The sequence below is a fragment of the Leptosomus discolor genome, chromosome 18, assembly GCF_034619465.1.
Source record: "Leptosomus discolor isolate bLepDis1 chromosome 18, bLepDis1.hap2, whole genome shotgun sequence".
NCBI lineage: Eukaryota > Metazoa > Chordata > Aves > Leptosomiformes > Leptosomidae > Leptosomus > Leptosomus discolor.
In genome coordinates, this window is record NC_141408.1 from 10,786,454 (window position 1) to 10,799,648 (window position 13,195).

Genomic DNA, 13,195 nt, shown 5'->3' on the forward strand with positions numbered 1-13,195 from the left:
CGCTGGTCCAGCATCTGGAGCCCTAACCTCTGTGGTGGGTTTGCAGAGGGCTGCAGGGCTCTTGCTTATTTTTTGGCCACAGAAGGACAAATCTTCAGAGCAAATTCAGCCTATGAAGCGCGAGGTAATGCGAATTACCCAGGCTATTGGTTCAGACTGCAAAGTGTCCGATGATATTCCTGCTTTAAAATACACTGCCTGCTCCCTTCTAGGCCTGTGCAGCCTTGCACATACCTCAGAGTTTTGCTGGCGTAGCTGATGTGGGGCTACAAACAACTGAGAAGCAGATCCGGCTTGAGAAAGCTCCCGGCCGATGGATTTTTAGGCCGGCTCAGCTCCCTGCCGTGTCTGCAGCGTGGCTCCATGGGCTGGCTGTCAGTGCAGCGGGCGGTGGTGCAGCAGGTCGAGGGGACAGGGTTACCCTGAGTCAGTCTTGGCTGCAAATGCTGCGAGTCCTGACGCCCTGACCTTAGGCTGTGGTTTTAACAAGCGGTTCTTTAGGTAGCGGTGGCAGCTTTACCCACCCTCTGCTGCCCCCCTCCGCCGCCCCCCAGCACCTTTGATGGTGCTGGCACAGCTGAAAGGTGACATTTCTAACCCCGACGGGCTGCGCGAGCTGGTTCACAGGGTTGGCTGCTCAGGCGAGAGCTGAGAGGTGACGTGACAGGAGCAGTTTGACAGGGACGTCTGCCTGGTTGCAAGGGGTGAAGGTGGAGGGGGAACGTGGTGTGGGGGTTGATGCACAACCTGGTCTTGTGCTGGATGATTTGCTGTGGAGCGCCGCTGCTGCGGCTGCCGGTGGCGCAGAGGAGCCGCATCTCTGACCACCGCGGGGCTCACGACCTCGTGGCAGCTGCTTTGGTGAGCGATTCCTGTCCGTAGTCTGCCTGACCACCTCCGCGGCGTGCCCCGGCTGCGTGGCGTGGCTGGGTGTGAGTACAGGAGGGTTGCCTGATGACAGCCTGATTTGGGGTTTCAGGGGAGGAAGCGGAGTGCGGGTTTGTGACGGCTTTAGCTGATGGGATGCCGTCAGTGTCACCTGAAAATGTCTCTGGCACCAAGCTTTTGGTGACTGCCTGCAGGGTTAGGATGCAGGATTGCCCATGACCTGATGCTGTAGTTCTGCTTCTCCTGCACCCACGGTGGATCTGGGGAAACAGATCTGGGAATTACAGGGTTTGCCCTGACCTGGGCAGTCAGGATCTCTCTGCCTGCTCTTGGTCTGTGGCAGCCGGTGTCCCCAGGTTATCCTAGTGCTGTTCAGCTGCAGGGACAGGAATCACCCAAGTGTCCCTCCAGCCTCCAAGAACATCTCTTTCCATGAAGTTTGTGTCTTGATGCGTCGTGCATTACCAGCAGCGCAGACTGTTGCTCAGCTCGGAGGTAATGACGCCCTGTGGGCTCCAGAGCAGATTCGTTGCTCCAACCCCCCTTTCAGCATGTCTTCTACAAAATATTTTTCTCTTAGTGCCAGGATAGGCTCAGACACTTTGTGGTGTGGACGAGAGACCTTGCTGTGGGTGCGGAGAGCTAGTTTCCTTACTGTCCATCACTCAAAACACTCGTTTCTTTCTAAACACCCCCGTTTCATGAGTGCTCTGCCCTTTGATTGTACCCTTGACTGTCTTCTGTGGTGTGGGCAGCCAGGGGAAGCCTGGGGTCTGCTGCACCACAGCCTCTGCATTACGCAGTTGTGACCACTGGCTCTGAGCTCCCAGCTCAGTGAAAGCTGCCTCCCGAGGAAAGTGATGAAAAGGCACAAAAAGAACGTTTCTCCTGATTTATGGTTCTTTCCTCTTTTGTCCTGCAATTAAGCTCTTGAGAGCCTTTGCTGGCAGGGCTGGGAGCTGGAGTGCTGGTGTATGTTCATGGGTCTTGAACAAGCACCCACCTGGATGCTTGTCCTTCCCTGCAAAGTTGTTGGGCTGGGGGAACCTCCTTGAAATGACGCTGACAAGCTTGGCCGGGGAATGAACTTTCAGGACTGGGGGAGTTTTGTGTAATTTAATGATGAGATGACAACGCCCACAGTAGCTGAGCTGGAACCACGGGGAAAGGACCCTTAGATTTGGGTGTCCTGTTCCTCTTAACCTGCACAGTGGGCAGCTTCGCAGGCCGTGCTGGGGCTGAGCATCATTGCGGTACGTCGAAACACCGTGGCTTTATGTAAACTGGGTGTGAGCTGGTGGGCACGTGGTTCACGTCTGTAGCAATACGAGATGTTTGATGGAGCTGTCGCTGTTGTGCTCGGTTTGAGTGAGCACGTCGGAGACAGCTGTACCTGTGACAGCTCACGGGCAAGAAACGTTTTTACCTCTTTTGGTTGTTGAATGTAGTTTGGGGAACTTGTGGCCTGCAACAAGAGCTGCCAGTGGCAGTGGGAAGGGCTGAGGCCCTGGTACCAGGCCTGGTCATGGCCATCGCAGAGTGCTTGGAGCCAGTCTTTGAAAGGCATCAGGGCTGTGTAGTGCTGGTGACAATCAGCATCAAGAAAGCCTTTAAGCTTTGCCTTTTTTGGGGGGGAAGACTTAGCTTTTGTACCAGCCCGGTTTGGGGGTGACTGTGAGTCTGGCTTGAGCGCAGTGCCCAGAGTCCCGGGGCTGCTGCGCCCTCAAAGTGCCAGGGGTGCTTGCTGAAATGCCCAGAGCTTTTCAGCCACCCTGGAGACTCGCCAGACCGAGGTGTGGCAGCGCAACAGCCATGGTCTTGTCGTGTGCCCGTTTAAGACAAGAAGTGAAGGGAGTCCAGCATCTCACTGAATGTGGGAGGAGGGAGAGTGGGGAAGACAACTGTAATTTCTTGAATTGAACTGTGGCCAGAGCACTGGGACTAGCACTCTTAATTGTGGGAAAGGCTTCATGAAAGAGATTTACTGTCCCAGAGTGGTCACATCTTTAGTTTTATGTTTCCTCCAGAAGTTGACAGCCCCTGCAGTACAGCACTTCCTACCATTGCTTTGTGGCACCGGCTCAGCCCTGGCACTGGGAGCAGAGCACCCTCGTTCGGCTACCAGGCGCCTCTAGTGCCACCCTGGGTTACCCTCAGTGGTCTCCCCTCTGGGTGCTGAACTCACTGGCAGCTCTAAGAGATGGTCAGATCAAGCCTACAGATCCCCCTCCCATTTTTTTCCTGTATTTGCTAGTTGTGTTTTAGTCTTTTTCTGGTTGTTCTTAACCTCCCACCCCATTGCTCTGAAATAATTTGCACTTAAAAACCCAGTGTTTGTTCTCTGCACCTCAGGTGTTTTGCTAGCCCTGACTAAAACGGGGTCTCAATGTCTTGCTTTAATCCTCTTGCCCTTTGCTCAAAATCCCTGGTCTGCCACATCAGGGGAGCTCAGCTTCCAACACCTTCTCCTTGCCCACGCCCAGCTGATGCTCACGTCTGCGGCGGAGGTGCCTGGGAGCCGGGGCTCTGCAGGGGCTCTCCCTCCCCATCCCAGCGCTGGGGCATTGCTGGCACGGGCACCGGTTTGGAGTCAGTACCTACGTGTTTGCAGTCAGTGTGTAAATGCTTTGCCTGGCTTGCAGCAGCTTTTCTCACGGTGGCTGCCTGTCCGCAGGGTGAGGGCTGGAAGCCCTGGTCCTGCAGCAGGCGACGTGCAAGCTGGCAAGGTGCTGCGGCAGAGCAGCCTGCCCAGAGCAAACGGCGCAGGCTGGTAGGAGCCCCCTGAGCAGCACGGGTGCATCCAGTCCTGCTGGGCAGCAGCTCCGTTCCCCCCCTCAAAGCGCTTCCCTGCCTCCCTCTGGGCAAGCCCCTGGCCAGGTGCTCCCCCCCCCCATCTCAGGGGAGGATGTGAATTGGGGGCAGAGGGGATTCGAAGGGCAGAGGGGATTCGGGGGGCAGAGGCTACCCGTAAGGCTTAAAAAATCAGCGAGCAGGCAGCGCAGTGCCTGAGCAAGCGCGGGCAGCCTGGCATGCCCCACAGTGCTTTCGGTCTCGCTGAACGTAACCCACGCCCAGCTCCAGGCAGTTCCCTAGAGCCAGCTCCCCGCTGCTCTCAGCAGCCTCAGAAGTGGTTTCTGGCTGGGTGTAGATGTGCCGGGGGGATTTGCTCTCACACTCCGAGCCGGCTCTGTTTGGAAGAGCTGTGGTCGTGTGGCATCTACTTGAGTAACAGCTTCAATTAAGTTCTCTTGACAAGCTGTTGTGTGACTGGTGAACTGACGGGAGGAGCCCCCTCCTCAGCTGCTGAGGTTAAAACTCCAGCAGGGACAAAGATCAAACATGCAGCTAATTACCCTTTTAACACTTAAACATACCCCCCTCCTTCAGAGGAAGGCATCAGCTCCAGGCAGTTGCTTCTGTGCTGGGAGCCGTGAGTGCTGGCTCAGGCCAGGCTGGCTCAGCACCGAGGTGGGGTCGGGCATGACGTGGGCAGTGTGACTGCAGCCTCTTCCCGCTCCAGAGCGGCTACTCACCACCTTTTTTTTCCTCAATATGTGGAGCAATTGGGTTCAGGGCAGATGTGACCTGGGGAATTGCCCACCCCTGCAGAGATTCCTGCCCTGTGCGGGTTGCAGAAAGGGAGGCTGTGAAGGTGAAGCGTGATGGAGCATCTGACCTGCTCCCTGCTGAACCCTCTTTCTGTCTCCTAGAGTGCGTCTCTGAAGACTGCCGCTCTGTCATCCAGGAACAGGCCACGGCCCTGGGGCTCTCCATGTTTGCACTCTTGGTGAGGAGGTGCACCAACCTGCTGAGGGAATGCGTGCAAGGTAAGGGGTTACCAGCAGGATCCACAGCAGGATCCGCGTAGCTGCCCGCAAGGCAGCCTGGGGGTTCTGGCCCTCATTCCCTGCTATTTTGTACACCCCTTCCTCTCTGCTGGGATTCTCCCCTAGCACCCCAAGCTCTACCCAGGTTATGGCTGGATCACCTGGTGGGAAAGCCTCTGATATGTGCAGGCAGAAACGTTTGGAAGAAAGGGATGGGGTCAGGGCACGCTTTCTGCCAGCTATTGGGGGAAACTTCCCAAAACTGGGTTCTTAGAATCCTAACTCTATGACTGGCGCACTGGCACCCCACTGCGCTCAATAAAAGGGATCACAGACGTCCTGGCTTGCCCCTCGGGTCAGTCTGTGTAGGGAGAACTGATCCTTGTGCTTGCTGTGGGTTGTGGCTGTTCCCTTGTTCATCCAAGGCTGGGATGTTGCGATCTGCGTCGTGCATCCCCAGTGCCTGCCTGAGCCTGGCTCCAGGCTGCAGTGAGCTGCTTCAGCTCTCGCGTCTTGTATTTGCAGTTCAGCCACAAGATGTGGAGCAGGAGGATGAGGAGGACGACGACGACATCAAGGTCTCTGCCTTGCCCCAGGACCTGAAGGAGCTGCTGCCCAGTGTGAAAGTCTGGTCAGACTGGATGCTTGGCCACCCGGACACCTGGAATCCTCCTCCAACCTCTCTTGAGCTCCCCAAACAGTACGTGAATTCTCTGGTCTGTCTTCTGGTGTCTGCCGCCTCCCTGGGCTCCTTGTGCCACCTTTCCCCCTCGCTCATGCATACTCCTAGCTGTGCCGCTCTGACCTGAGCACCCAGGAGAGGCTCAATGCTCAGGGGGTGTTTGAGGGGGCACTTGTCACCCTTGGTGACACAGTGACTTCTTCCTGGAAGCATGAGTGGGGCTGAAGTGTTTCTGAGGTGGGCTTGGCAGGTGCTTTTTGATTCTGTGTGTTAGAAGATGGCCCATGAGCTGGATTTTTACCTTCTGTTTAGGATGTGCGTCTGCTTTTGTTGGGATATGTTGCTTTTACGTGCTCTGCTGGCCCAGCCAGCCGAACAGGCAGGGCCTTCCTCTCTGCAAGAGGGAAGTCCGTTTCCAGCATAAGCATTTCGTTGCCTTTTCTTGACTGCATCAGGCCAACCTTGGTTGAGCTGGGCTGGCCTGGAGTAGCTTGCCTGTTCCTGGAGCTCCAAAAGTCACCTCCTTTCTGCTTCAGAAAGAGCTTGTCTCTACTGCTGCAATGCACAAAAGGGTTAATTTTCTAAACTGGTTGATTCCAGCCCATTAGTCCATAATGCGGACTAGGCAATTTGCATATTTTTGGACAGAAAATTGAGTGAAGGGGCCAAGTATGGAGTATGCGAAACAGTGTCTGAGCATGCTCCGTAGCTGCTTTCCCGCAGGATTTTCCATCTGCCTCCGGTACTCCGGATCCAGAGCCTGAAATCACGTCTTATTGTTAATCCAAAGGAGCCAGAACCCAGGGTGATGGGAAGGCGCATTAAGAGTAATCCAGCAAAGTGGCTTAACCATTAATGGGTCCCCGCTCCGTGCGTCAGGTCCAGTCCTGCTCTCCTAGTTTATTGCCTCTTACTCCAGTTCTTTTTCATTTGGCTGAGGAAATGGAAATCTCACACAGGAAGTTCTGGGCCTCATTTTGTGGAGATGGAGTCTGTTTTCTGTTTGTCGGCTGCTCGGTGTGGGACCGCTGCCTGCTCATGTGAACTGCTGCCCATCTTTGGGCAGGAACTCAAACTGGGATCTGTCACGTGAGAGTGCGTGCACCAATCCCCCCCTTCCCCTCGCGCTGCCTGCGCAGGGAGCCGCCGAGCCCTTGGCGACGGGCAGCCTCGAGATGGAATTTCTGATTGGGTTCGCGCAGCCAGCGCTCGGCGCCTTCCCCGGGACGAGCTGCCTCCCCCTCCTGCGGGGCGCAGGGCTGCGTGTCCCCCCCGGGCTGCTGGAGCAGGTGCGGGCTCCCGCTTGCCCATCGAGGCGGGAGAAGGCAGGGGTGGCAGCCCCCACCCCACGGTGTGGTGGCGCGTGGCTCTTTGGGGAGCCGTGGGTATGGGTTGGGACGTTCTGCTCTGCAAGGTCCTGGTCCGCTCGGTGGGAGAGCGAGGGTCTTCGTCTTGTAGCAGAGGCCCAACGGCTTCCCTACCTTGCCCTCTCCACGGAGGGTGGCTGAGCGGCCCCTCTTGTCCCATCTGTGCCTTTACTTGGTGGCATGGGCAGCCTTCCTCATGTTGGCTCCCAGCTCCTCCGCCCTGGTGCTTTTTGGCTCACCGGGAGCCTCTGTCTTATCCACAGCGAGGAGATGGGCTGCTCTTTCAGCCCAGACCTCTTGTGTTGACCCAGTATTACGTGGCCGGGTGTTGGTGGTCTGGGACAGCAGCAGCTGAGCTTCCCTGGAGGCGCAGGTAGTGATGAGTAGCAGGGAACCAGCTCCGCTCTTGGGCACAACCTGGGACTTGGGACATTTTCCGTAGAGGTGGGAGAGGAAAAGGGGAGCACAGGTTAGTGTTTCAGCTCTCTATTGACACAAGCCTGCTGTCTGGCCTGGGGCTGTTCAATAACCAGGTAGAGTCACCAAGTCCGGGGGTTTAGATAGGAGCAGCTTCAAAGAAGTTTACAAGTAAAACATGGGTCAGAGCAGCAGGCGTGTTGGAGTAAGCCAAGGTTTATGCGCAGGGTGAGCTCAGGAGCGGGGAGAGCAAGCGAGGAGCAAGCACAGATGCCAAGTTGCAGAACTGAGTGAGGGGCCTGCGCCGTTTCACGTGTGCTCTGCGCCTCACGGGAGCGGGACATGCCGGGAGGTCCCCACCGGTGCCAATGGAGAAGCTGGCTGGACACGCTGAACCCACCTCCCAGCGCTCTGCAGCCGTTGCTTTCGTTGCCCCTCATGATGGCGTGGGCACAGAAAAGGGTCAGTAAAAAAAGCCGTGAAGCACAGAAGCGCCCTGCAAGGATGCCATGAATGTGCTAAAGCTTCTGGAAAAACCAGGCCCCATACCCACCTGGCAGCCCACTAGGAGCAAAGGCCTGGCCCGGAGCTTGCATCAAAGTGCAGCTTGTCCGGGGCCAGCGCCGCTGCCAGAATGACGGCCTGGGCTCGGGGCCAGCGGGGCAGCTTGTCAAGACTCTGCCAGAGCCTCGGGCCTGGGCTATACATCCCGAGGCCTCCGCTCACGCTGCGTTCGCCATGTTCACAATTGCTCGTTCTTCGTAAAGGAGAGAGCTGGGGGACTTTGAGAACGTCTAAACTCAGCCCAGCTGTGGCAGTTGGTTTATTGCTTTCAGCTGGTACTTGAACCCAGGTCCTGGTCTTGGAGTCTTTCCCAGGTTTAATCCCCGGAGCTTTCTCTGCAGCTGTATGACACTGCGCTGACCCCGAATGAGGATAGGAAAATAGAAACGGTGCCAAGCCAGAGTCTCTTTTTCATTTGGAGTCTGGCTGTCTGCCCATGACCAGGGTTACATAATGGGAAACATAGCTGGGGCTCTGGAGAGCCCGCGTTTCACCACGCTGCCCAGACCTTCGCGTTCTGATGCTATATATCTTCCTAATTGTAGCTCGGATGCATTTATCACACTGCTGGATTTGAGTCCTTACAATAAAAAAAAAAAAAACCAACCAAAAAAAAAAAAAACCCACACCAAATTCCTCAGCTTGCTGCTTTCCCCCTTGGACAGAGGCGGAGGGAAAGGTGTGAAGGGTGAGCGCTGCCGAAACACGGTGTGCGGCTGCGAGCCATGCGGGAGTGGGCTCTGCAGAGCAGGATGGGAGGCTTGGGAGGCTGCGTCTTTGGGATCCTTTTCCCAGTGGGGGCTTGGGAATGGACCCCAGCTCCTGGCAGGCATCCGTGCCCTAGCTGGGGGTTCAGCAATCCCGAATTCAACCTGAATGAGAAGCTACACCTTTCCCCAAAACTACCCTCCTTGGTCTAGTGCACTCATCCAGCTCTTAGCCACACCTGCATGGCCACCGTGGCTCGGGGGATGCGCTGGGATGTGTTTTCAGGCCAGAAGGCCATAGAGAGGCAACAGGCTGCCTAGATCCCTCTCTTGGGGCTGCTGTGTGTATTTGAGAGGCGGAGGGTGTCCTTCTCCTCTGCCTGTATTGGAGAAGGGCTCAGTGAGCTTTCCGTGGCTCTTTTCTCAGGTGTTTCCAGAATAGGAACTAAACCTGACTGTGGACATCTCTGCTTCAGAGCAGCAGTGTCCTGTGGCTTGGGGGTTGTGTGTCTGGACCGGGTATTTCCAGGTCTTCTAGTAGCAAGCAACAGTCACTTCTATATCTTAAAATCATTTTAGATCTGCGTGGTTCATGGCAAACATTGCATTGAGGTCTGAGCAGATGGTCGTTTAAAGCAATTGCGTTCCCATGCAGCTGGGTTGGAGAAGCGTCTTTCAGAGGTGGAATAATTTGGAGAGATTGGGGCGTAAAAGCAGGGAGTCCTGGGGAGAGAGGACCAGGGTGGATCTCCTAAGGCAGAGATATGAGCATCAGCTAAGGCAAAAGGTGGATCTCCAAGGAGGCTCGTGTTGTTCGAGTGAATTCATCTCCTTTTGGGCCATACGGCTGTGAAGAGGGTGAAGAGGGCTGGGCAAGGGAGAGGAAAGCTTCTCCTTGCTGTACTTGGTTGCCATAATGAATCTGTTGCTAAATGAAGCGCAAGAATCGATGGGGAAGCCACTGGCTAGACAGACAAACTGCCACAGGGCTGACCCTGGCGAATCTGCGCTCCTTCCACGCTGGAGCAAAGGGCCTCTCAGTTTGTGGAGACTGTCTGCAAGCATTTAAAAATGGTTAATTTAAACCAAGTATTAAATTAAATCCAAAAGCTCTGAGCACATTCTAGAGCTTACCTTCCCAGAGAGATCTGCCAGATCGCTCTCATCACGTCGCTCTTGCGAAGGAGTGTCACTGAGATGGCAGCTCCCACTGGGAGAGATGGACAGAGTCTTGGACAGGGGTGCCAAGACCTTGCTGGAGTTTGCTGGAGACTAAATGGAAAATCCCTTTTGCAGATCTCAGCCTTAGTTAGTACTTCTGGCCACCAGAGTTTCCCTATCGAGACATCAAAGCGAGGATTCAGAGGTGTCTCGGTAGCGTAAACCTGGCTGAGAATGAAGGTAAAGTCAAGCAAAGCAGAAGCCAAAAGGCTCCATAGAGAAGGGGGCTGTGGCGAAGCAGAGGCTGGCTGGGAGGAGACTGTGCCTCTCCCAGGGAGGAGAGCATCCCTCTAACTCCAAAAGCAGGTTCCCGGGAGAGGAATGGGTTTATGGGTGCCTGGCTGGCCAAAGGGACCGCGTGCAGGGCAGAGTGGGGGAAATCCTTAGTGCCGTGGGGCAGAGGGACTGTGACCACCTCATCCCCGCTCTGGGCAGCAGTATCCGAGTCCAGGGCAAGGTTGGTGAACACTTTCTGGGAAGAGCTCCCACCGCCAACCCCTTTTGTTCCTTGCAGAGGAGCTGCTTTTAGTTCGGCTTCCTCTGGGGTGGGAGAGAGGAAACCCAGGAGGGGGATGCGGAGCACTTTCGGCGGCAGCGCAGGAGCTGGGGTGGGCACCGGCGCTGCCTCGCACCGGGAGCTGGTAGGTGTGTGTCTCCTGGTCCTGGGAGCGCGCGGGCCCGAGGTGTTTGCCATCTGCCCGGCAGCGCGGCTCTGGGCGGCTGGGGGAACACAATGCAGGGCTTCTTCTGCGCCGCGCTTTCCGGGTTTGTGCTGCAGCTGTGGAGTTTGACTGTTAGTGTTTAAACAAGCTGGTATTACACAGGAAACGGCCACCTCCACAGGCCCCCGCGGGCTTGTAACATGGGGTCATTGCGCTCGATATTAATCACCACGCAGCCCGCGCGCCCCGGTGAAGATGGTGGCTCGCGCCGGAGCGCCCCGCGCGCCACCGTGGCCGGTAGGGATTCGGTGGGCATCAGGCTCGCCCCGGCACCCTCTGCTCTCTCTACGCTTGGGTTCTGTGCCTTTTGCCTTGCGGGCCCGTCGTGGGCATCTTTGCCACGGGCCGTCCCCTCGCTGGGGCCGCGCTCTGCCCTGGGCGCCGTGCTCCAGCCCTCGTGCTCGGCTGTGCACTTGTGCGGCGCTCTCGCCGTCGCCTGGCCGGGCTGCGTCCTGGCGGCGTGCAGCTGGGCTGTGCTCACACTGACAGCTACATTAAACCTGGAATCCTGAGGCAATAAAAAAGAAATTAACTCTTATTTTTTTTTCCTGTCCTAGTGGAATAAGCAAATGTAAATGTGTCTGTGGGGAAGTGAATGAACCCCCGTTCTGAGGAAAGACCTCGCGCTAACCCCCTTCTCGCTTCCTCAGTTAAAAGCTCTGGGAGCCTCGTCCCTCTACCTGGGAGCTGCGTGCCTGGGCTCGGTGTCAGTAATTCGGGGCCTCCCTCCGCAGAGGGACGCCGAAGCCGTGGCACTGTGCGTACACGATGCTTCCAGGCACCTGGGCCTGCCTTGGCTTTGCAGAGAGGCTCTGGCACCGAAGTGCCGTTGGGTGACATAAGCCAGAAACACCTGGAGGTGGCCGCGGTGGTGTCCCGGGAAGGGGCAGTGGGGAGAAGGTGCCTGAGAGGGCTCCCGAGGGTTGCACGACCTTCTGGGGTGAGTGCACATCCCAGCTGGTGATCCGCTGGGCCGTGAAGTGTCGGCATGAGCCGTTAGCCCTTGCTGGCTTTGCCGGTGGCTAGCAGCTGGTAGATGTTCCTGGTGGTGCCAGCGCTGGGAGGAGCTGCACCCGAGGGGAAGGCAGCAAATTGTCAGACCTGCTCTCTGCAGCGCTACCCCTGTGCACCCCAGGAGAAAACCAGAGGAGAAGCGCCATCACCTCTTCCTCTGTTGGCTTTTTGAACGCTCTGCAGGGTGGTGCACGTGAGAGGGTGCTGCCCAGCTGCCGGCCACTGCCGCAGGGCTGCTCGGGGTTGCGTTGCAGCAAGATCTTGTTACCCGGGGAGCCAGCACAGTCTGTGGTTTGACTGAAGGAAGCCCAGGGTGGAAACCTAACACATCCAGTGCAAATGGCAGATGTGACAAGGCACTGCGAAGCTGGAGGGAGCTGGGGATGAAGGGGATAAAGTGACAGGGACTGCTCTTACGCTCAGGGGGGTGGTGGGGGGGCTGCCCTGCTTGGCGGCGCTGCCAGAGGGGCTGGGGGCAGGCAGCCACGGGGAGAGAGGAGAAAGGATTGCTGGGCTGGGTGGCTGCAAGGGTGTTCGCAGCGTCAGCTCGGTGATTGTTCACAGGGCATTGTTCTGACTTCGGGTGCCAAGCCCTGTGGAGGCAGATGGCTCCTTGTACTTCATCTGTGCTGCTCCTTCACCCCACTACCACCCCTGCCCTGCTGTGGGTCCCAGTCCTCCCCAGCATCCTACCGCTGCCCTCTGCCTTGCCTCCCAGCCTCGCTGGTCATCTCCATCCCCTGCCTGCCGCTCTGTTTCTTGAGGAGTGTGGGCGAGGTCTCTGCAATGTGTTTCTTTCCCTCCTTCTCCACCCAGGCCCTATGCACCTGGCTGTCCCAGCCCCCTGGGACTGTCCTCTGCATCCCTGCCTGTCCCCAACACCCCAGTGCGCTCATTCCCTGGCGGTTGCAGACATTCTCCCTGTTCCTCTCCCCCGCTGATGCCTGCAGCCTCTGCACCTCCTTCATCCAAGCCGAGCCCTCGTCGCAGCCTACGCTGGCGGGGCCCCACCAGTGCTATGTGACCGGACTCAGGCAGCCAAGCCCAGTTGCCAGCAGGGCACTGGGGGAGGGCTGAGCCTCCCAAGCCCTGTGCATCTCCCATGGGCAGAGCTCGCCTTGGAGGTGGCCCAGAGCAGCCCTATCACATCCGGTGCTTGTCTCTGCAGCCTGGGCCGGAGGATAAACTATCAGGGCTGTGGGGCAGTGGATCATTCCTCTTATTATTTTCTTCTTTTGCAGATAGGGGTCGTGGAAAGTTCAGTTCCTTTTAACCCTCGCAGCTCTGTTTATTTTCCAGCTGGTAGCACAAACGCAGCGTTTCCCATTACATCACAAAGGGCCTCGGACAGATCCCTCTGAAAAACGTGTTGCAACTGTTTATTTTTTTCCATATTTAAACATTTCTGACAGCCAGACCTGGCTGAGCCAAGCGATGGAGCTTTGTGAATGAACCTAGCTCCTGGTGTCGGTGCCCGGAGGGGTTTGAGGGACCTCTTCTTTGCAGCGGGCGGGCTGGGGCTGGCTTAGGGACGTGGGCGACTCTGCGTTACATGTGTGCTGATTACGTGCCGGGCTTTGATTAATGGCTCCTCATTCTGCCTGGCTCCCAGGACGCTCTTGAAAACAAGATGTTTCATTTCAGTGTGCTTTCCTGGTACATTGATTCCCGTAAATAACCGAGTCCAGACTCTGTCCACCTGGAGCAGTTCAAAGAGCAGGGGGCCTCCCTCCAGCCCTGAGCTGCCTCGGGCCGCACCGGTCACTGCTGCATCCCTGGTGATGCT

At 56.9% G+C, this 13,195-nt stretch overlaps 1 protein-coding gene across 4 annotated transcripts in view; it reads left to right on the top strand.

Moving 5' to 3' along the window:
* Nucleotides 1-13,195, top strand: part of SMG6 (SMG6 nonsense mediated mRNA decay factor) — a 114,564-nt gene that overhangs the window by 50,502 nt on the left and 50,867 nt on the right. For all 4 annotated transcript variants that reach the window (XM_086475471.1, XM_086475472.1, XM_086475469.1 and 1 more), the window contains exons 11-12: nt 4,599-4,715; nt 5,241-5,415. In XM_086475471.1, the coding sequence (XP_086331597.1) occupies nt 4,599-4,715; nt 5,241-5,415 (292 nt within the window). The remainder of the gene's footprint in view (nt 1-4,598; nt 4,716-5,240; nt 5,416-13,195) is intronic.